General features: G+C 34.5%; 1 protein-coding gene across 2 annotated transcripts; it reads left to right on the top strand.

The window, feature by feature from the left end:
- Positions 1-2,601: 2,601 nt before the first annotated feature.
- Positions 2,602-22,722, top strand: LOC138339051 (uncharacterized). Of its 2 annotated transcripts, XM_069290359.1 has the most exons (4): positions 2,855-3,057; positions 15,280-15,351; positions 15,919-17,374; positions 22,469-22,722. In XM_069290359.1, exons 3-4 carry the CDS (start codon positions 16,486-16,488, stop codon positions 22,504-22,506), a joined length of 927 nt encoding a protein of 308 aa, XP_069146460.1. In that variant the 5' UTR covers positions 2,855-3,057; positions 15,280-15,351; positions 15,919-16,485; the 3' UTR covers positions 22,507-22,722. The 2 variants fall into 2 exon arrangements, 1 of the variants encoding a protein (XP_069146460.1); XR_011212077.1 differs by lacking the exons at positions 15,280-15,351; positions 15,919-17,374 and having other exon boundaries at positions 2,602-3,057.
- Positions 22,723-24,574: the final 1,852 nt, after the last annotated feature.

Here is a 24,574-nt window from a genome sequence, read left to right as displayed (position 1 = left end):
TGAATAAAGAAGGCTTGATGAAAATAATATAACAATGAATTGAGAGCGGTGATAATAAAGGATAAATTAATAGTATAATTGGATCAGAGTGTCACGTTCCGACACGGTATTCTTGGATCGGAGTGTCATGTTCCGACACTGTATTCTTGGATCGGAGTGTCACGTTCCGACACGATATTCTTGGATCGGAGTGTCACGTTCCGACACGGTATTTTTGGATCGGAGTGTCACGTTCCGACCCGATAATATTAAAGGAAAAATATGTTGAATTAATGGAAGATATTCAATCTCAAAGAACTCAACTCCCAAAATGGTTTGGTTTGGAGGCATGAGTCCTCATGTGTGATCTTGATACCGTTGACTTAATACGTGCTTACTTTATTGTTATTGACACTTGTTCATGTTGTTTGTTGCTTATCACATGTTAAGTGCTATAGTTGAGTTCATACTATTATTCTTTGTATATTAGTTACTATTTTGGGTTGACCGATGATACTTACTCAGTACATGTTGCCTCGTACTGAGTCCTACTTGTTTTCTTCTTTGTTTTCCTTTTATGAAATGCAGCGAGTGTACCTATGACTTCTAATTTCCCTCAGCTCTAGCCAGCCTCCTGCATATCAAGTTACAGGGTGAGCTATCCATTCAAGCTCGTGTTGGATTCTCTCGGTCACGACATGATGTCCTATATTTTCGGACACATACCATTTTATTCTTTATTTTAGTGTATTCGATATTCTTAGACTTAGTATTGGAGATTAGATGTCCTTGATGTGATAACTATCAGATTTTGGGATGATAAGTATTAAACTTTAGAAATTTATTTAAATTGGTTGCTTAGTATCTTTTGGAGCGTCCGCATTATTTATATTATTTATAGTTGAACTATTGATATATGTTGGGGTTTAGATGTGTTGATTCGCCCATCTAAGGAGGTAAGTGTGAGTGTCATTTACAACCCGTTTTGGGTCGTGACATATTTCCTCCTTCACTTTGATTAATATTGCTGTCACATCCCTTACCTGTAATTTTTGTTTTGCAATTTTAAAAATAAGTGATTTTACTTTCTTTCTTTTTAAAAAAAATGTGAAGAAAAGGCTAATATATTAAAACGAATTATATATCTACTCGTATAATAAAAAGACATGTTTTCCTTACTATATTTAAAAAAAATCACATGAAGTCTAAATTTAATTCATTTAGTGTTGGTGAGATGACTCCACCTCCCATTGGTAGGTTTGGGTTTAAGTCGTACTAGGGTTGATAAATTATACCTATTGTTTTCTCTAGGGATTTTTTATGTTTATTTTTTAAAAGACCATTCTGGATGGGAATAAATTACAAGAGACTTTCTAATGATTCTTTTTTTTAAAAAATATATAAGTATATCATTTAATTTTATCGCAATTGATATTTCTATCTTTTAACTTTAAAAATATATATATAAATTGAGCAAATAGACACATATATTCTAAATGAGATGTACATACACATAACATGTTACATAAAAGGTAAATTGCCACATAGTATGCAAAGAAACTCGTGTGTACTTACTAAACTATATACAAAGTTTAGATCTTAGTTGTGTGTACACAATATTAAAAAAAATATAAATATAAAATGACACCAAGCTAAATGGTACTTTTTTTTTCTTTTTTTTTTGGGAGGGAGGGGGGAGGGGGGAGGGGAGGGGGAGAGGATTGTTATAATGTATACAATAATAATTAGAAGCGTAATTTACATACAGTTCACGACATAATGATGAAACATTTTGTTAGGTACAAAAGAATCAAGGCATTATACCAAAATTTATAATTCGCAAATTATGTGAATGATAAATCAAATAACAAATAAAGTTAAATTAAAAATATAATATTATTATATGATTTGATCAGTTAACTTACGTATAAAAATTACTATAAAAAATATTAAAATGTTGAAAGACAATCTCTCCTAAACAAAACTTTTTTATCGACTACATTTTGATTTCGTATGCTATTATTTATTTAATATGAGAACAAATGTTATTAATTTATAGAGTTTTAAAATTTTTCTTTTAAGGACAAACTTACCAAATATGAAAGATAATTATATTTAATGATAAAATTTAAATATGATAAGATAATAAAACAAAATTCTAACATGAAAAAGTAAAATAATAGGAGGTCCCCTTTGAGGCTGGTGAGATGTGTCAGCAATTTCGTGGTCGACAGTATAAAAAAGTCACCGGCCAATTGCATGCATATTTGTGGATCGTATAAAAAAGAAAGAATCCTATAATTCATCCAAAAGCTAACTTTAAAACTGTCCTTTTCCCTTTCTTCAACTCCATTCTTCATTATTAAGTCATTTATTAAGTCATAGGTGGCATAATACGTTAATATTGTCCTTAATGCTGATATTAGTTAATAATTATAATTTTTAATTTTAGACATAGATAAATAAATATTTAAATTTATATAAAATTAAATAAATAAATATATTTATTTTATATGATACCTTACTTAAAATGTCACGTTTTATGTGACGTTATACGTATATTATGTCATATAAAACATGTGTGTCAACTATATCTTCATTATTAAGTCATTCATTAAATCCATAGATAAAGTATCTAACTCTTCTATTATATATATATATATATACAAAGAAAAACCATAGTTTTCTCAATAAACCTAACAAGTGATCATTCAAGAAAAATGGCTGATAACTACTCTTCACAACCTCCATCAATACACATACACTTGTGTTTCTTCTTTCTTGTTCTTTTGACATTTGTAAGTATTACATGGTACATCAACTATGAGTCAATATTTGAAGGCATTATGGATCAGATGAAGCTTTTTCTCATGTTATCTCCTTTACTACTACTTCTAGTTTTACACTTGGATAAATCTCTCTTCTTTAATTCCTTCCCTGATCAAGAATCTTTTGGTGACACTCCATGGGGAGTTGGATTGCTCCTTGTGCTTCTCCTTTTCATGATTTCATATCAGTCTGATTTTCGCGAACGATGGTTTCCTCTTTTAGGTTGATACACACATCATTTCTTTATTTGTAAGTTTCACTACCTTGTATATGCGTTTATTTGGAGATGGAACTCTTTTATACTGCATTAGTATTTCTTTAATATGCTTTGGATTTATCTTATTTCTATGAAAAATGTAAATGAAATTGCTGTGTTATTATCTTACTTATTTTATTTCACTACATTTAAAATGATACACCCGGTTGTTTAGCTAATTATGAGTCTTGGCAAATACATCATAAATTATAGTTCAAAAAAATAAAAATGAATAAATAAATTATTAGGTTGAGGTACTGTTATCTCACTTTCTATAGTGAAATACAAATTCCATGTGGTATTATCTTCATCATTTAGTTGTTTAACTCTTGACTTTTCCCTTTCATAATACACCAACCAATTAACTACGTCTTGTGATGCAAATAACCCCATACTCGTTGAAGAGTACGATCTAATGCTCAACCAATTAAGAAGAGTACATTCCTTCAACATAAAATTACCCTCTCTTTTACAGTTAATAAGTCGGAAATTTAGAATTTGTCTCACCTCTCTTTCCCTGTTACTAACCTCACAATATAATGCTTCTCGTATTCTTTACTAATTACAACACAAAGAAGAAACCATCGTTTATATGGGTGTAATATTTCTTCTATCCAGTAATGTCACGAAAGTGCATACTTACTTGAGGTGTAGTGGGGTAATAATTGCTAGGATATGATTTAGAGAAGATTTCATGCTGATTAGATGAGTTATAAAGAATAAGGCTATCATTTTCTTCGCTTTATACCACTAATAGCTCGTTTGGATTGACGAAAAAAAATAGTTTTTAAGTCAAAAAATAAAATGTCAAACTCAAATAACTTTGAACATGAAAATAAAAAGTAGGAAGATTCCTATTTTTGGCTTTTAACTTTTTAAGTCAATTTAACTTTGTCAAATACTTCCAAAAGTTTAAAAAAAAAACTTAAAAGTAGGTTTTATCAACTTTTAAGTCAATTCAAACAGTCTCTAACTTGATAAGATGTAAATCACTTTAATATTATAGTTTTATTATTAAAATAAACATAAACATCATCATTTCACCATTCAGTTTAATATTAAAATAAGAAAGTTCATCAATTTAATCGAAAGGAGACTCTTATGAATCATGAAGATGTGTTCTACGTTGAATCTTCACTTAGTAGAACAATAATCCTTACCCCAGAATTGATAGTGGTTTCAAACTTATTAAACTATGTTGTTTATTGTGAGCAATGTATCATTTTTTTAAATATAAAAATAACCATTTTGTTCACATAAACTTTATTAGTTAGCACATTAACTGCTTGGTTATCCCGATTTTCATGAGTATTTTTTAAAACAAGACGAATTCTAATAAAAATGACCGACTTTAATACTCACAAAAGTGAAATCCATCAAGGGTGATTCTATGATTCCAATCACTACTTATGCGAGATACAAACTTTAATTAAGATTTCATAGATTCAACATCCACAAATGATTACAAGATAAATGTAATCACGTTATAGTAAATCATCATGTGATTCATTTTTCCTATGAATCTTGTTATAGAAACTCTAATCCCTAGGTTGTATTTTATAATGATCTGATCCCTCATTATTTATAAGGCACCTTGTGCGGAGTCTCAAAATCTTTTGGAATATGTCACCAATTTGAAATAGGGGTGACATAATAAAATTGTAAAATTTAAAATATGGAATGACGTCATCCCGTCATAGCGGAAATATTTCCGCTATGGCGGCTAGTCAACCATTATAGTGGGGTTCAAACTTCAAAAACAGTGGTAAAATAGGTTTTGGCTATCCCAAAAATCTTGCTAGGCTAATTTAAGCTTGAGGAAAATAGAGGGGAGTGATTTAGTGCAAGAAAGGTCAACACCAGTGAAACTCCGATCACGTGCATCTGGATTTGCCCTGTAGATTCGGAATATTGTGTTCAAAGTTCTTCAACAACTATTGCTTGATTCCCAGGTAGGATAGATTTGCTAACAACTCAGTTATACCCATTTTTACTTACATAAATTTTGTATATTGTCACGAGATTTCTAACACTCCATGGCCACTCCTTGGACCATGAGCCTTTAAGATACCCAGGTTGAACAACCCATCCTAGAACTCAGTCAATAAGTCATAGGACTTTTACTCAATTAAACTATCAAACCTAGGAGGCTCCAATCTTACGAGTCTCTAAAAGCTCTTCTGCTCAGAAACTGACATGGTATCACAAGAAAAAATGTGCGGCGCTTAAAATCTCGGAGGTGCCAAAAAAGGTACTGGAGAGGAACTATCAGGTGTCTTCCCCACACCGAAAAGAGGTGATCTCACTGGCCAAGGTGACACCGAAACATACCTAGCTCTCTTAGGTGGAATCCACAGGCTAGTTACCATGTTGGGTAGACATAGTTCAAAGACTAGGATATTCAGAGACTCTTATACACCATGGTGGAGCCTCTTCTCATGAGACTTACACGTGTAAGCACAAGTTCATATCTATCGGTGTTTTGCCCATTTTTTTTTATCTTCTTATTTTTTAGAGTTGACTCAAACATTATGGAAGCTTGCTTCTAGATTGAGGTCTACTTACTTTATCGATGACTTGTCATCCCTTTCTTTACATTGATGAAATGTGAATTTATCCTTACATAACATCTTTGGTGTTTATGAGACTTGTCTAACACGTTCTAACACCCTTTTTCGTGAGTAGATTAACATAGTATCTTAGGTATAAGTGAGATTTGTCTCACTTCCTTTAACACCTCATTCTGGTCACTTTCTTAACTTAGACACTTTTAATTATGCTAATACTCAGTTTACTTGCTTACGTTCATTTGGTAGCTTCATATCATCATTTATGGACGATAAGAACTTCATTCAATGAAATACTTATGTTCATAGTTCATTTGGTTAGGGCATGTTGGGACTTGTCCCAATGATTGGCATACCCTTGGTTATGAATTCAAAGTTACATTGGTCATATGCTTAATTTGGTTTAACTTAGTCATTAGCCAATCTTTCATCATATCTTTGAAATAACATTATAAAGCCAAATTATTGGCATAAACCAAACTTTCACTAAACACTGGTCATAAGAATATCATTAGCCAAGCCAATTAATTCCATGTACATATATAGTAATCTCATCATGTTAACAAGCCAACCTTAATGCTATTATGTTGACAAGTTCGTGTGGATAGTGTATGTTGGGACTTGTCCCAATCATTGGCACACCTATATTATGAGTTCATTGAGTTACATCTTATCAAGTCAATCTTTAATATATATTTGGCCTCACAAAAAACATCAAAATTCATATTGGCCATATAGGATTGGTTTGACTTAATATTGGCAATTCTATTACATATTTTGGGAATAATGTTATTGACCAATTTATGGGCATAAATCAAACTATGATATTATCAATAGCCAAACTTTCATATGTTTTGAAGATAACATTGTAAGCCATTTTTTTGAGACAATTTGGGGAGTATGTTAGTAGCCAATTTAATTGGTCAATTTATTGGCATAAGCCAAACTTTCACATGTTGTGGTAATCCCAACCTTCATTTGTCGTAAGACAACCTTTTTACATTCAATTAACTTATAACTACCATTCAATGAACATCTTATAACAGTAGACTAAACTTCATAAACAACTCATACAGTGACGGATCCAGGATTTAAAGGTTGTGGGTGCTCACTTCCTTTAACATAAACTTGTTAGCAATCACAAACGGTAAATGTATACTAACTCAAACTCTTTAATAATATCTCCTAATATCATCACGTATATTAGGATTATACTCTGCAATGAGCTTCTAATTCCCGGACCAGCTTCAAGAGATTCTAAATCAACATCTGAAATAAATATTTTCTTTTGAATTTTCGAAGCTATGGTTGAAGTAGTAGATGGATTGGTAGAGCTAGAACATGGATACCCAATTTTCGATCTTGTGACATACTTATCCTTCTCAATTTATAAAGATAAATTCCTACAAAAAAAACAATATTATCACATAATTAATTTACATAATTTAAATATTTTTTATTAAAATCTATAATTTTCTATCGATAACCCAAACAACAATAAACAATTAATATATCTATTTGATTTTTTCAACACCACAAGCAATAATTAGCAATATATGAGTTAATGATCACCAAATACGTATACATTCTAAAATTTAATTTTTGAATCAAGTAATTGGTAAGAAAAATATTTATTTCAAAAGTATTCAAAAAATATATTTTTAATCTAAAGTCTAAACCTATTTATCAAGTAACAAAAATATTATGTGGAATCTATTTTAAGAATAAAGACTTAAGAGTACCATCCATAAGCAATGTAAATCTTAAAACATAATTTCCCAAACTCTTTTTTTTTTCATTAACTAGCTTTAATCAATCATCAAATTTTATTACCTTACTTTTGTATTCTGATTTTGAAAAGAAAATAGGTTGAAGTTTGTTGTTGGGCAGTTACGCTGACGGTTTTCTCTTTGAAACAACAACAACAAGAAGAATGAATGACTTCGTAGTTTGCTAAGAGCAATAATCCCATAAAAGTGGGCAGTGCAAAAGGTTTTAAAGCATAGGAAAAGTTGGAAATAAAAAAGAAAGAAAAATTATGCTACCTAAGCTAATTAAGAATAGGAAAAGTCAAAACAAGTATAAAATTGGGTGTTAAATAAGCCCTTAATTAGAAAAAGAAAGAATAAAAAAAGTCATCAAATTCGTTGGAATTAATTTTTTTTTTTAAAAAAGAAGAGTTAAATAAGTCCTTAGTTAGAAAAAAGATTTTTTTATAAAAAAAAACAGGTGTAAAATTCACTGGAATTTTTTTTTAAAAAAAAGAAATGCTACTGGCAGGATTTGAACCCTCGCCAGTGGCTTCACGCGCCTATTATTGCAAAATTTTAAACCAACTCACCCACTGCTGCTTTTGTTCTATGGGTGCCCATTTAAATTATAATAACATATGTATCATATTTTTTATATATATATACAAAAAAAATTCGGAAATCAATGGGTGCTCGAGCACCCGCGTCTTGCTTACTGTGTCCGCCCCTAAACTCATAACAATTTCATCTTTCTTGAACACAAAACTAAGCATTATGTCATTTCTTTACTCTAACTACACAAGATTGGCATATGATTAGTCTTGGCCTAAATACTTGGATATTTAACTACATAATCATTTTTATTGGCATAAGCCAATTTTACGTGTGTTCATATTTAAATTTAATATGTATGAACCATTATCCAATACTTTAATCATTTAACATAAATTTATAGCCATTTGCATGCATCCTTTTGGGACAATATACTGTTAGCCAATTTATTGGCATAATACACTCAATATGTGATTTCATGGAGGTCCTTTTAACAAATCTTAGTTCATGACTTTAGGGATAACGTTTTTAAACATATTGGACAACATCATATTAATATTTGATGAATATAACATCTTCATAACGTCAGAATAACAGCAAGTCGACATTCGAACGAACAGGAAGTTCGACGAGAACGATGGCAACAGCCATAGTTTTCAAGATATCATGAATCGTCAGAAGGAAATTACTCTTGAAGAAAGAATTCCAAGAGAGAAACCCATACCTTAAGTAGAACTTAATCTACAAAGACCACCTTGAACGAAAACTTGAAGAACTCTTGAAATCGTCTAAGAATGTCTTATGCAAGTTTTCCATTTTTACTTTGTTGTTTACTATTTTACGTTTTGTGGAACTCTTAGTGATTCAAATTAATTCTAAGTCTTAGGAATTGATATTGAATCATTCAACTAAGTTTTAATAAGTTAATTTAATAAACTAATTAATCAATTACCAAAATCTGGAATTTGGTGTTGACTATGGTTACGTTCAACATTTTGACTTTATATTAATTAATTAAATCCTTAATTGAATTAATTTAGGGGTATAGGGTAATTAATAAAGTACCCCTAAGTTATTGGAACCCAACTCTTTTAGGACCATCCTTGGTTAGGTACTAGGTTGTCCCTTTTTTGTCTTAACCGAAATCTGGAAATTTCCTTTGTAGTTTCGATTTTGTCACTTTTAAATTAATTAATTAAGTTGCTAAATTAATAAATAAGGTAACCTAGGGAAATTACTAAAGTAACCCTAAGTTGTTAGGACCATAACTAACTCTTCGGACAATCCTAGGTTAGGTACTAAGTTGTCTCTTTAACTAGTACTAGGTTAGTGTCAACCCGGTTTAGTCCTAGGTTGTCGGGAGCACTAGTGGGTCCATTTAGTTTAGTCCTAGGTTAGTTATCTAGTTAGGACAGGTATTTAGATCCTAGAGTTGGTTACGTAGTTAGGCCCCACATGGAGGGACCGTCCGCACATGCTGCCCCTTAACTATCCTAACCGAATTCGGTTAGGCTGGTTCCCACCTATGGCCGATTCCCACATGCTTTGACCATGTGCTTGCACAAGGGTTGGTTGTAATTTCCTAACTAACTCTTCTTGATGTCCTATTTGAAATATTTACTTATTTTCCCAAGGACCCTCACTATGTCCTTGGGCACTGCTTAATTTACATGATCATTTTAAATGGTCATGTGGAATGATGCTAGGCTTGACACTTGGATGCCTAGTACTTCATATGTTTTGTTGAGACGTCATTTTTATTAGCTTGGGGTCTTCATTGCAGGTACATTTCTTAAACAAGCTCATTAATACTTAAAAAAAATGGCTAACACCCTTTAAGTCAATATTTTCTAATATGCCCAATATTTTTGCTTATTTTGGTATTATATAGAAATTGGCTAATACCCCTTAGCCAATTTCCTATACTATGCCCAATATTTCTCAATATCGGGCATTGGAATGCGTATGTATCCCCAATACACATTCTTAAATACCTATTGAGCTCTTCAATAGACATGAAATTTTCCGAAACGTTACACTAGGAGTCTAACATCCCACTCTAGGCTGCTAAACTAGCAGTGTCTCACCAATTGTAATAAGAAAACCTGCAATACCCTGGACGGATACAAGAAACAGAGTCACAATCCATTATAGCCAATAACTTAACAGTCGAATCTTGACACATTGAAGCATTTTCGAGAACCAAAAGAGGTTAAGTTGGTCCTCTCTTCTCAATCTACTAATCAATAACATCATCATGCTAATATACAGGATCAAGTGATGCTTCCCTATCTCATCCTTGAGAAGGTGATACCCGTCTTGATTGGCCACCACCCTTAACTTCATTGCATCCTCTACCTCACTGATGAACTAGGCTCAGGCAGCAAGTATGACCTCGTTGTATTAGATATTGGCTCTAGTCCTCGCCATATTCACAGAGAGATTATATTTGAGTCATTCAACATTTGATATGAATAATTCACACGAAAGAAATCAAAGAAAATGAATTTCTCCCATATGTATCTTATAGCCTGTCGAAGATAAGTACATATATCTATATACCGATTTGCTAGATTTTTCTAAACACCCTTTTCTTTAACTTATGGGACTAGTGACCTTGGCTTTGATACTAATTTGTCATGATCCGAAAGTTGAGGTCATGATTCCATACCCTATAAAAGCCCCAAAATGGCGTGTAAGATGAAATAAATAATTATACATAAAAGACTTCCAAGGGAAAAGTTAATCCACGTCCGATAAGAAAATAATAAAGAAAATTTCAAAATATGGTGGTATAAGTATAAAGAGCAACTAATACTTTTCTAGACTCTAAAATACATCTCAAGTCTTTGAAAGAAGATTAAAGATCGTAGACGATAGATTGAGACTAATGGTAATCCAAAAAGCAGGATTACACCACAACTATGAAAGAAGAGAACTCACCTGATCCGATCAACCACTACAAAGATCACCCTAAATAGGATCTGTATAAAATGAATAACACAAGTATGGGTGAGCATAATCACATGTACTCAGTAAGCTAAATCGACTGAGTATAAACAACTAATCAGACTTAAGAAACAAACTATGAAATATTTAGACCTGAATGCAGAAATCCTATTTCGGCATTGATGCCACATATTTATATAATAATAGTGCAAATAAAGTAAACACATAAGGGTATGTAGCACCATGGGCCATCCTCTGCCTTCTTCGTTTTTGATGAAAAAATAATAATACTTAAATTAACATATAAGAAAGTTACACAATACAATAAAGCTGACTCACGTGATACAATGACATGATAAATAATAGAATAATGTGGTGGAACCAAGGTCGTCACAGAACATACACCTTATCGAGCTTTAGATTCCATACAATTACCCATTGAGTCTTGCAGTCCATATACCAATCTCATAATATCAATATCTCATCAACCTTCCACCTTGATAATAGTCGAATATATAAGCTAGGTGTCATATTTCTTTTTGTAAAAGGTAGTATTTCTTCAGTTTCTCATATTTCCATGAATAGTAATATGTTGCATGAGGATGAATACATCAAAACACATGTAAAATCAAATCCAAGCGTGTGTCATTGGCTCATTACACTATCCACCATCCTATTCTAATTTATTAACACAAGTATCACTTTTCTACCAGTGTTGGTACTTCGAAGTTTGCACCATGAACACATAAATCATATAAAAATATGAAAAATTTTGTCCATGGCCAAAATTTTCACTGTTTTGTACTTTTCAAGGAGTTGCTTCCTATTCCAAAAAAAGAAAAAAAGAGATTAAACATTTCAGAATATAAAGAGCTAAACAAATAAAAATCCATAGCCACATTTAATAAATTACTATGGAGAACATATGTGTGAGAAAGAAAGAAAGACAACGTATTCGATCAAATCAAGGAATAGTAAGAAAAAACTACTTATGAGTACTATACCAATAGTCAAGACTTCAACTCTTGAAGTTATACTCCTTTAGAGAGGGGTCAAGAAGGGCACAAAGTTTATAAAGGCCAAAAGTTGTTTCTACAATCTAAGGATATCTCAAAAATTTAATTTTTTCTCAAAAATTCAAATATAAAAAGTATTTTTGACATTTTCAAATAAATGTAATAATAATAAAATATCAGATGTTCTCGTGATTATTTTACATAATGTCAAACATATATATTCGAATAAAATAATTAATTTAATGATATTCTTTTTCTATTTTATTTGAAAATCATGCAAGAAAATAGGGGAAAATTATGAATCTCAATATATTAAAAATTTTAGTAATGATCCATCTGTAGATTAATTTTGAGTACACTTATAAATTTGTTTGATAGGTTTTTAACAAACATAAACAATGACCTACTTGATAAAAAATAGAATGAATCATCTCATTCTTTTCAAAATGATAAAACGATAAAAAAAATTATGACCTTACAGTTTGTCCTCATATTCATTAAAATTAGGAGAACAATTTAGTATAATAAGAAAAAAAAATTCTAAAAATAATTTATATACTTGATGAATGAATGTTTTATATCAAATAGTGAGAATTTAAAAATATTAACAAAAGTTAATATCATATCTAATGCAATAATTTAACATAAGATAGTTAAAATAATAATTCATATAACTTGCTCTAAATGATTCTAACTGATGATAAAATAAATAGTAAGAAATAAATATATGTTTCTCAATTAATTAGATAATGACAGATACGTTTTGCAATTATACATAAAAAAGACATCAAATAAGTTAGATACTTCAAAAATTAATTTTACAATCCAAAAACAAAAGCGACGCCGTGAAATTTAAAAGTCTAAAGAGAACAAAAGGAAAGGTCATAACATGCTCTGAAATTTTTGAAAATTTTTATTCTTGAAAAGCTTGCTCACTAAATACATTCCTTATGAATTAGGCCTTTTGAGAATTGCAATTTTAATTGATATTGATTTAACATGTCAACTGGTTCATTATCATATTTACAAGAATGTTTGAAATATATTGATCAATTGAATTTTGTTCAAAATTTGTTATTTGGACAAGTCTCAAAAATGATATGTTCACACTAAGAAATAGTAAATTTTACTTTTGTCTTATAATTATTTTACAAAAGTAGAGTCATCATGCAGGGAATTAATTAAAAATGAAGTTTTTAATGTTGAAAAAAAAACTGCATTTTTTATCTTCCTAATAAGATATATATATACTGAAACATATATTATTTAGGATGCAAATTACAAATAAAAGGTGACAAATTTATTGGTATATGACATGAGAGGGGAGAGAATTGACGAGTGAATGAAATGAAGAATGTTTTAGTGTCTATTTACTTGAGTCATGGACTTAGTTCTAGAAAAATCTTATAATTTATAGTTTCTAGCATCATCATGTAACTTATGTAGGAAATTTAGCCACTTGAAAAAATATTCTGACAAATTTTAAAATAGAATTTATAAAATTTTAAAATGAATTGTATATGAAATGACCATATTATCCTTGATTGTCTACAACTTCATATTTTCATATAAAAGAAAAATATCAAATTTTGATCCCATCAACTTTAAATTTAAATCAAACTTTATGTTAGTTCACTCTTCAGGTTAATATGTTTGAAATCAAATAAAAGTAAAATTTTGATTATATATTTTAATGAAGAACTCATTTATAATCTTGTAAACATTTTTAGTTTACTTTAAATACAAATATACCATCCGATTCATGTTATTTGTAAAGTTACTTTTTAACATTTTTTAAAATATTATATTTTTAATATCACAACTAATTTTATTTATCATTTAATTCTAATCTAATATATATTATTAATTTATTACACTTAATTATTTCTTTTTAGATATATTGTAACGACCTCTTTAGTCGTTTTGAGCAGCAGATTTTATTTCTGGAAAAACTGGCTAAGTCGACGGATCCCACGACGAACTGTCATGGGCACGACGGACCGTCGTGGGGGTCTCGTTCCAAAACACTTAGAATTCTGAAATTTGGGTACTGAAATCGACTCTCTGAACTTCGTGACGGAATGGCACGACGGACCGTCACATGCGTGACGGGCCGTCATAGATCCTTCAGTAAAATCTAGTCTCTGAACTCTGTGACGGAAGCAGCAGGACGGACCATCGCAGGCACGACGGCCCGTCACAGACTGCGTAATCCTAGGATGAGTCGGATTTCTTTAAATGTTTTAAGGGGGCGTTTTGGACTATTCCTGCTATAATTATAAATTTAGTAGGTGAATATTAATAATCCAATTTCTTGAGGGTTAAAGGAGATAACCTTGAATTAATTAATGGGTTGATTTATCATCTTTTATACTTAATTATATGCTAATTAGGGTAAAAGAAAAAGGGTTTTGAATAAGAAAAATAGAAAGAACAAGAGAGGGAGAATCGATCAAGAGAGAGAGGAACGAAGAGGATAACAAAGCTTTGGGAAAATTGCTTGCTTGATCACGAATCTTCGGTGGAGGTAGGTTATGGTTTTTATACTATTCGTAGTTAACTCTTAATAGCGAATGATATGGGTTGGGTTGTATTGTAAAGTCTTCTATATGCTTAATTGTATGCTTGCATGAATGTGATTATATAATTGTGATGAAATAAGCATGATGAAGTTATTGAATCTCAAATCTTGAAAATCCCTTGTTATTGATGATGCCTTGGAATAAAAGAAGGCTTGATGAACTAAAGTAATGAGATTGATGATGCCTTGGTATAAAAGAAAGCTTGATGAACTAAAGTAATGAGATTGATGATGCCTTGGTATAAAAGAAGGCTTGATGAAATAATAGAATGAGATTAGTGGATCGAATGTCACGAACCGACACGTAGAATTAGGGGATCAGGTGTCACAAACCGACACGTAGAATTAGGGGATCGGGTGTCACAAATCGACACATAGAATTAGGGGACTGGGTGTCACGAATCGACACATAGAATTAGGGGATCGGGTGTCACAAACCGACACGTATAACTAGGGGATCGAAGTGTCACGTTCCGACACATAGTAGTAGGGGAGCGGAGTGTCACGTACCGACACAAGAATAAAGGTGATGAATCTTGAAAGATGTTAATATACTCAATCTAATGAACCTAATTCCCAAATGATTATGGTATTGAGGCTTGAGTCCTCATGTGTGAACTTGGCGGTACTTATTAACGATTATAGTACTTGTTGTTGCTACATATTGAGTAATGTAGTTGATTTTATATTATTACTTGATATATAATGTTTTCTATTTTGAGTTGGCCGATGATATCTACTCAGTACCCGTGTTTTGTACTGACCCATACTTGTATGTTTCTTTCTTTGTTATATGTAGAGTGCAGCAAACATACCGTCGTCTTCAACTCTACCGCAACTCTAGCCAGTCTTCATTACTCCGGATTTCAGGGTGAGCTAATGCTTCTAGCTTGGACTGGATCTTCCTTTTCATGTCTTGATGCCTTGAAGTTCCGGCATGGACTAGCTTTTTTTGTATTTTAGCTTCTTAGATACTCTTAGATTAGTAATTTGAGGATAGATGTTCTTGTGATGATGACTTCCAGATTTTAGGGATAATTATAGTTGTCGAGTTTTTAGAAGTTATTTAATTGATTTTCATTAATGAGTTTAAGTCTTCCGCAATATATTGTGTTATTATATTCGAAATGTTGGGTTTTGTATTGATTGGTTCGCTCACATAGGAGGGTAAGTGTGGGTGCTAGTCGCGGCTCAATTTGGGTCGTGACAAACTTGGTATCAGCGCATTAGGTTCGTTGGTGTCATCACACAAGAACGAGTCTAGTAGAGTCTTAAGGAACGGTAGGGGGACGCCTTTACTTTTCTTTGAGAGGCTATAAGACTTTAGGAAAATTACATTCTTTCTTTCTTTCTTTCTTTCTTTCGTGCTATTACTTGGGTCCAATTGGTATCTAGGTGATACAAATTGGTATCTAACCATCTTCACTCTATTTCACAGATGGTTAGAACTAGAGCAAAAACCGCGCCAACATCAACACCGGCAAGACAAGATGCATGTGACCAGCCACTGAGACTGTAGCTCAAAGAGGAACAGTGGCAAGAGGTTGCGGTAGAGGTCGCGGGAGGACGTCCTCTAGAGGAAGAGGACGAACGCCTGGCCCATCTGGCACTAGGGCGGTGACTCCTCCACCGACTGAGGAAGTAGTAAGAGAAGGGGAGGATGGGGAGAATGAACAAGTGCAGAATGAGGAATCGCCACCCCAACCTACCCCAGAGATGATCAATCAGGTTCTTGCTTATCTTAGCGGGTTATCGGATCAAGGCCAGACACCTCCAGTGTTTTCTGCACCAGCACCTCAGGTTCCGGAGGTACAACATGCAGCTACTGTGGCTCCCCGCATGGATGCCTCATTGGAAATAGGCACGTTTCCTCGTCTGACTACAGGGCAATGATCAGCATGAACTTTTCAGTAAGTTCTTGAAATTGAAACCTCCAGTCTTCAAAGGTGCTGAATCTGAGGATGCCTATGATTTTCAGGTTGATTGTCATGAGCTACTACACAAGATGGGTATAGTAGAACGGTTTGGTGTTGAGTTTGTGACTTATCAGTTTCGAGGGACCGCCAAAATGTGGTGGCGGTCACATGTTGAGTGTCAACTAACAAAGGCACCACCTATGACTTGGGCATCATTCTCTAGCTTGTTTATGGAGAAGTATATCCCCCGGACTTTGAGGGATAGGAAAAGAGATGAGTTCTTGAGCCTAGAGCAAGGTAGGATGTCGATTACAGCATATAAGGCTAAGTTTCGTGCATTATCCAGGTATGCCACCCAACTTTGTTTCAGTCCACAAGAGCGGATTCGCCATTTTGTGAAGGGGTTGAGGTCAGAATTGTGGATTTCAGCCTTACAGGTAGCGGCTACGGCAAAATCCTTTCAAGAAGTGGTAGATTTCGTGATAGAGGTGGAAGGAGTGAAGCCAAATGACTTCACCATGGCATCGACATCAAAAAGTTTTCGAAAGGGAGGTGAGTTTAATGGCTCTTACCCTAGAGGACAGGGTTCAGGAGGTTACTCAGTCCTACCAATGCAGTCTTCACTACAGACTGTAGTTGGGGGTCCACCTCAGACCGGTCAACACTTCTCTGAGAGACTTGTGCTTGACTCCAGGGAGTGTTATGGATGTGGGGAGACTGGACATATTAGTAGGAATTGTCCAAAAAAGAGTTATAGACCCCCAATAGCTAGAGGTAGAGGTGGTCATGGTAGAGGCCGCTATTCTGGAGGACGTGGTGGCCGAGGTAATGGTGGTCACCAAAACGGCCGGGGTGACGGACAAATGGGAACTACTGCAGCGCAACATGGTAGGGGCAACGGGCAGACAGGTGATAGGGCCAATTGTTATGCTTTCCCTGGGAGATCTGAAGCGGAGACATGTGATGTTGTCATCACAGGTAATCTTTTGGTTTGTGATTGCATGGCTTCTGTATTGTTTGATCCTGGATCCACATTTTCTTATGTATCCTCCTCATTTGCTAATGGTCTTAATTTACATTAAGAATTGCTTGACATGCCTATTCGTGTTTCTACTCCGGTGGGTGAGTCTGTAATAGTTGAAAAGGTGTATAGGTCTTGTCTTGTAACGTTTGTGGGGAGCAATACTCGTGTAGACTTGGTTATCTTAGAAATGGTTGACTTCGATGTAATTCTGGGTATGACTTGGCTTTCTCCAAATTTTGCAATCTTGGATTGTAATGCTAAAACTGTGACGTTAGCCAGGCCTGGGACAGATCCGTTAGTGTGGGAGGGTGACTACACTTCCAATCCGGTTCATATCATCTCCTTTTTTCGTGCTAAGAAAATGGTTAGTAAGGGTTGTTTAGCGTTCTTGGCACATCTCAGGGATGATACTACCCAAGTACCTCCAATTGAGTCGATTTCGATAGTCCGCGAGTTTTTAGATGTGTTTCCTGCAGACCTTCCTGGTATGCCACCGGATAGAGATATTGACTTCTGCATTGACCTTGAATCGGGTGCTCTCCCCATTTCTATACCCCCTTACAGAATGGCTCCCGTGGAGTTAAGAGAGTTAAAGGCCCAACTTCAAGAGTTGTTGAGCAAAGGCTTCATTAGATCAAGTGCATCTCCTTGGGGTGCTCCGGTGTTATTTGTGAAGAAGAAGGATGGGAGTTTTAGAATGTGCATAGACTCTAGACAACTGAACAAGGTAACTATTAAGAACAAGTATCCCATTCCTCGCATTGATGACTTGTTCGATCAGTTACAAGGTGCTTGTGTCTCCTCTTAGATTGACTTGAGATCCGGTTATCATCAATTGAAAATACGGGCAACGGATGTGCCAAAGACTGCTTTTCGAACCAGGTATGGGCATTACGAATTTGTAGTGATGTCTTTTGGTCTTACGAATGCCCCTGATGCTTTCATGAGCTTGATGAACGGGATTTTTAAGCCATATCTGGATCTCTTTGTGATCGTATTTATTGATGATATATTGGTATACTCAAAGAGCAAGAAGGAACATGAGGAGCACTTGAGAATTGTATTGGAAATGTTGAGGGAGAAAAAGCTTTATGCCAAATTCTCCAAGTGTGAGTTTTAGCTAGATGCGGTGTCCTTCTTAGGGCATGTGGTTTCTAAGGATGGGGTGATGATGGATCCTTCTAAGATATAGACAGTGAAGAATTGTGTAAGACCTACTAATGTGTCAGAAATAAGGAGCTTTGTTGGTTTAGCTAGCTATTACCGTCGATTTGTCAAGGGATTCTCTTCCATTGCTTCCCAATTGACGAACTTGACAAAGCAGAATATTCCATTTATATGGTCGGACGAATTTGAGGAAAGCTTTCAGAAACTCAAGACCTTGTTGACTACTGCACCAATCTTTACCCTGCCAGTGGAAGGTAAGAATTTCATTGTCTATTGTGATGCATCCTATTCGGGTTTGGGTGTAGTACTAATGCAAGAGAAGAACGTAATTTCTTATGCTTCAAGGCAATTAAAGGTGCACGAACATAATTATCCGACCCATGATTTGGAATTGGCTGCGGTAGTGTTTGCCTTAAAGCAATGGAGACACTATCTATATGGGGTTAAGTGTGAAGTGTACACAGATCATCATAGCCTACAGTATGTCTTTACTCAAAAAGATTTGAATTTGATACAGAGGAGATGGATGGAACTACTGAAGGACTACAATATCACTATCTTGTATCATTCGGGAAAGGCTAATGTTATGGCAGACGCCTTAAGTAGAAAGGCAGGGAGCATGGGCAGTTTAGCCCACTTACAAGTTTCTAGACGCCCATTGGCTAGAGAGGTTCAGACTCTGGCTAACGACTTTATGAGGTTAGAAGTAAATGAGAAGGGAGGATTTTTGGCCAGTGTGGAGGCGAGATCTTCTTTTCTTGACAAGATCAAGGGGAAACAATTTGATGATGAGAAGCTAAGCCGAATTCGGGATAAAGTATTGCGAGGAGAGGCTAAGGAAGCACAAATCAATGAGGAAGGTGTTTTGAGAATCAAGGGAAGGGTATATGTACCCCGCGTCGATGATTTGATCAACACTATTCTGACAGAGGCTCATAGTTCAAGGTATTCTATACATCCTGGTGCAACCAAGATGTATCGTGACCTAAAGCAACACTTTTGGTGGAGTAGAATGAAGCGTGATATTGTTGATTTTATTGCCAAATGTCCAAACTGTCAGCAAGTAAAGTATGAACACCAGAGGCCCGGAGGAACACTTCAGAGAATGCCCATTCCTGAATGGAAGTGGGAAAGGATTGCAATGGACTTCGTGGTTGGTCTTCCAAAGACAATGGGTAAGTATTACTCTATTTGGGTGATTGTTGATAGGTTAACTAAGTCTGCTCATTTCATTCCGGTCAAGGTGACTTACAATGCAGAGAAGTTAGCCAAAATCTATGTCTTAGAAATTGTTCGGTTGCATGGGGTTCCACTCTCCATCATATCAGATAGAGGTACGTAGTTTACTTCTAAGTTTTGGAAAGCATGGCATGCGGAATTAGGTACTAGGTTGGACCTTAGTACTGTGTTCTATCCTCAGACCGATGGTCAGTCTGAGCGAACGATTCAAGTGTTGGAGGATATGCTTCGTGCATGTGTGATAGAATTTGGTGGTCATTGGGATAGCTTCTTACCCTTAGCAGAGTTCTCCTACAACAATAGCTATCACTCAAGCATTGATATGGCCCCATTTGAAGCATTGTATGGGAGGAGATGTAGGTCTCTATTTGGTTGGTTTGATGCATTTGAGGTTAGACCTTGGGGTACTGACCTTCTGAGAGAATCATTAGATAAAGTTAAATCTATTCAAGAAAAGTTGTTAGCGGCGCAAAGTAGACAAAAGGAATATGCAGATCGAAAGGTTAGAGACTTGGAGTTCATGGAGGGTGAACAAGTCTTGCTGAAGGTTTCACCCATGAAAGGGGTGATGTGTTTTGGTAAAAGGGGAAAATTAAGCCCAAGGTATATTGGTCCCTTTGAAATACTTAAGCGAGTAGGGAAGGTGGCTTATGAGTTAGCCTTGCCTCCAGGGCTGTCCGGAGTGCATCCGGTATTTCACGTGTCTATGTTGAAAAGATACCATGGGGATGGAAACTACATCATTCGTTGGGATTCAGTTTTGCTTGATGAGAATTTGACTTATGAGGAGGATTCTGTTGTCATTCTAGATAGAGAAATTCGCAAGTTGAGATCAAGGGAGATTGCATCTATCAAAGTTAAATGGAAGAATCGACCAGTCGAAGAAGCCACTTGGGAGAAAGAGGCTGATATGCGCGAAAGATACCCACACCTGTTTACAGATTCAGGTACTCCTTTTCGCCCTTGTTTTCCTTTTTGTGATCGTTCGGGGATGAACTATGGGTAAATTGGTATCTATTGTAACGACCTGTTTAGTCGTTTTGAGCAGCAGATTTTATTTCTGGAAAAACAGGCTGAAACGATGGAACCCACGACGGACCGTCATGAGCATGATGGACCATCGAGGGGTCTCGTTTCAAAACACATAGAAATTCTAAAAAATGGGTACTGAAATCGACTCTCTGAACTTCGTAACGGAATAGAAGGACGGACCGTCATAGGCGTGACGGACCGTCACAGACTCTTCAGAGAATTGAGTCTCTGAACTCTGTGACGGAGAAGCAGGACGGACCGTCGCAGGCACGACGGCTCGTCACAGGCTGCGTAATCCCAGATTGGGTCGGATTTCTGTTAAGTAATTTAAGGGGCGGTTTCAACTATTCTGGCTTTAATTATAAAGTTAGTGGGTTAATGTTAATAAGTCTAATTACTTGGGGGTTAAAAGAGGTAACCTTGAGTAAATTAGTGGGTATTATTGCCATCTTTTATACTTAATTATATGCTAATTAGGGTAAAAGAAAGAGGGTTTGAATAAGAAAAAGAGAAAAGAACAGAGAGAGGGAGAAACGTACGATCAAGAGAGAGAGGATCGAACGAGAAGAGGAAAACACAAAGCTTTGGGGAATTTGCTTGCTTGATCACTAATCTTCGGTGGAGGTAGGTTATGGTCTTATACTATTCGTAGTTAACTCTTAATAGCGAATGATATGTGTTGGGTTGTATTGTAAAGTCTTCTATATGCTAAATTGTATGCTTGCATGAATGTGATTATATAATTGTGATGAAGTACGCATGATGAAGCTATTGAATCCCAAATCTTGAAAACCCCTTGTTAATGATGATGCCTTGGTATAAAAGAAGGCTTGATGAACTAAAGTAATAATGGGATTGATGATGCCTTGGTATAAAAGAAGGCTGGATGAATTAATAGAATGAGATTAGTGGAGCAGGTGTCACGAACCGACACGTAGAATTAGGGGATCGGGTGTCACGAACCGACACGTAGAATTAGGGGATCGGGTGTCACGAACCGACACGTATAATTAGGGGATCGAGTGTCACGAACCGACACGTAGAATTAGGGGATCGGGTGTCACGAACCGACACGTAGAATTAGGGGTTCGGGTGTCACGAACCGACACATAGAATTAGGGGATCGGGTGTCACGAACCGACACGTAGAATTAGGGGATCGGGTGTCACGAACCGACACGTAGAATTAGGGGATCGAGTGTCACGAACCGACACGTAGAATTAGGGGATCGGGTGTCACGAACCGACACGTAGAACGAGGAGATCGGAGTGTCACGTTCCGACACATAGTAGTAAGGGAGCAGAGTGTCATGTACCGACACAAGAATAAAGGTGATGAATCTTGAAAGGTGTTAATATACTCAATCTAATGAACCTAATTTCCAAATGAGTATGATATGGAGGCTTGAGTCCTCATGAGTGTACTTGACATTATTTATCAAAGATTCTTGTACATGTTGTTGCTACAGATTGAGTATTGTAGTTGATTTATGATATTATTTGATGCATATTGTTTTCTATTTTGAGTTGGCCGATGATATCTACTCAGTACCCGTGTTTTGTACTGACCCCTACTTGTATGTTTGTTTCCTTGTTATTTGTGGAGTGCAGCAAACGTGCCGTCGTCTTCAACTCAACCGCAACTCTAGCCAGTCTTCATTACACCGGATTTCAGGGTGAGCTAATGCTTCTAGCTTGGACTGGATCTTCCTCTTCATGTCTTAATGCCTTGAAGTTCCGGCATGGACTAGCTTTTTATGTATTTTAGCTTCTTAGATATCTTAGATTAGTAATTTGAGGATAGATGTTCTTGTGATGATGACTTCCAGATTTTGGGGATAATAATAAATGTTTGAGTTTTAGAAGTTATTGATTTATTTTGTTAATGAGTTTTTAAGTCTTCCGCAATGTATTTAGTTCATTATGTTTGAAATGATGGGGCTAGATTGGTTGGTTCGCTCACATAGGAGGATAAATGTGGGTGCCAGTCGCGACCCGATTTGGGTCGTGACAAAGTGTGGTTGTTGAACTATATGCGTTGTGTACCGTGAGTTGTTAGGTTGGACTGATTTTTATGTACGTTGTAGTTGTGGAGGTTCGGTTGGGATGGTAGGATTACCCATATTTCATCCCCTTAGCTTGTGTTTAGAGGTTTACTTGCTGAGTACCGTGTCGTTTGGTACTCACCCCTTGCTTCTACAAATTTTTGTAGGTTATGAGCCTGAATTTTTATTGTACTTGTCATTCTCTTCTTTTCTAAGGCTTCTTGGAGATTTGTGAGGTAGTTGTTTCCATCTCAGCAGACTTTCTTCTCCTTAATTATGATCTTGTTCTATGCTAGAAACAAGTTCATTTGAGACTTGAGTTTTTCTTTGAATCAATTATAATACTTTAGAGGCTTGTACACGTGACAACCAGGTTTTGGGGGTACTTTTAAGTAACTTATAAATTTTCCGCATTTTATTGTAATGATTGAATTTTAGGCTGACTTGTCTTGGTGGAATAAGACGAGTGTCATCACGTCCATTTTTGGGTCGTGACACTACCCTTGGTCGTCCTACCACTTCACTCTTCTATATAACAAAAATATAGTAAAATAATAAATAAAATCTTATTCTCTCACCAATAGCCTGTAAACACGTGTAATAATGTGGATCCATTCTCTTTATATCATTAAAAAATTAGTATCTATTATAATTTTAAATTCTCAACAATTATTAACTTCATTCATATATTGTGCACCTCATTTATTTTTCAATCTTCAATATATTTTTTTTACATACCCTATATTTAGTCTTCAAATAAAATTAAGTTAGCTTTTACAATAGTACAATTTTAAAAATGTTTGTAACTATAGAATTTATCTTTTTGGCAATTTTACGTTGTACAATTGGTTTTTCTCATTGTACAACTCTTTATAGCCATGGTCATCCTACCATGGCTCTTCTATATAAATACTAGATATTAGGTGCCCGAGCTAATGCGGGCCCAACGTATGTTAGTTTTTTTCTTCCAATTTATGTGACACAGATAAAATTTGAAAAAGTGAACTAAATTTGTTGTATGTATTTTTAAAAAAAATATTTTGAATTGTTAATTTATGTACCTTTTATGTCAATTTTCTAATAATATGTTACTTATTTATATCATACAAGTGATTTTAGGATAGTCAACGGAATTTCTTATATGATTCTCGCATATTTTTAGTTTTCATTTTACTATGATTCGTAGCACTTTGTAGTTCTTACGTCATTTTCAAAAAATATATGCAATTTTCTTTTTTTCGTTTAATATAAGGGAATCAACCAAATTTTATTATGATTTTTAACTATGTTTTTCTTAAAATATCTTAAATTTTTACATTGAGATTTTAAGCTTTTTTTTATTTAATTTTTAATTATGTACCAAATTAGAAATTTAAACAAAGAATTAAGTTTTCAAATCATTATATTTTTATATTAAAATACTCAAATTTTTAAAACTCATATATATGCACAAATTAATAGAAGGAAACCAAAAGAATTTTTTAAAAAAAATATATGAAAGCTCATTTTAATTATAACACATATATATTTCAATTTTTAATATATTATTCCTCCTTTTCGATTTATATGAATTTATTTTTTTATTTCATCTCAAAAAAATTTCTGAATTTTTTTTCATTTAGCATATTTAAGATCACATAATTTAAAAATATTTTAATACACAAAATTTAAA

Source organism: Solanum lycopersicum, chromosome 10, assembly GCF_036512215.1.
Source record: "Solanum lycopersicum chromosome 10, SLM_r2.1".
Classification (NCBI taxonomy): domain Eukaryota; kingdom Viridiplantae; phylum Streptophyta; class Magnoliopsida; order Solanales; family Solanaceae; genus Solanum; species Solanum lycopersicum.
Note: the sequence above shows the minus strand (reverse complement) of the source record. Positions and strands in the feature narration are given on the sequence as shown.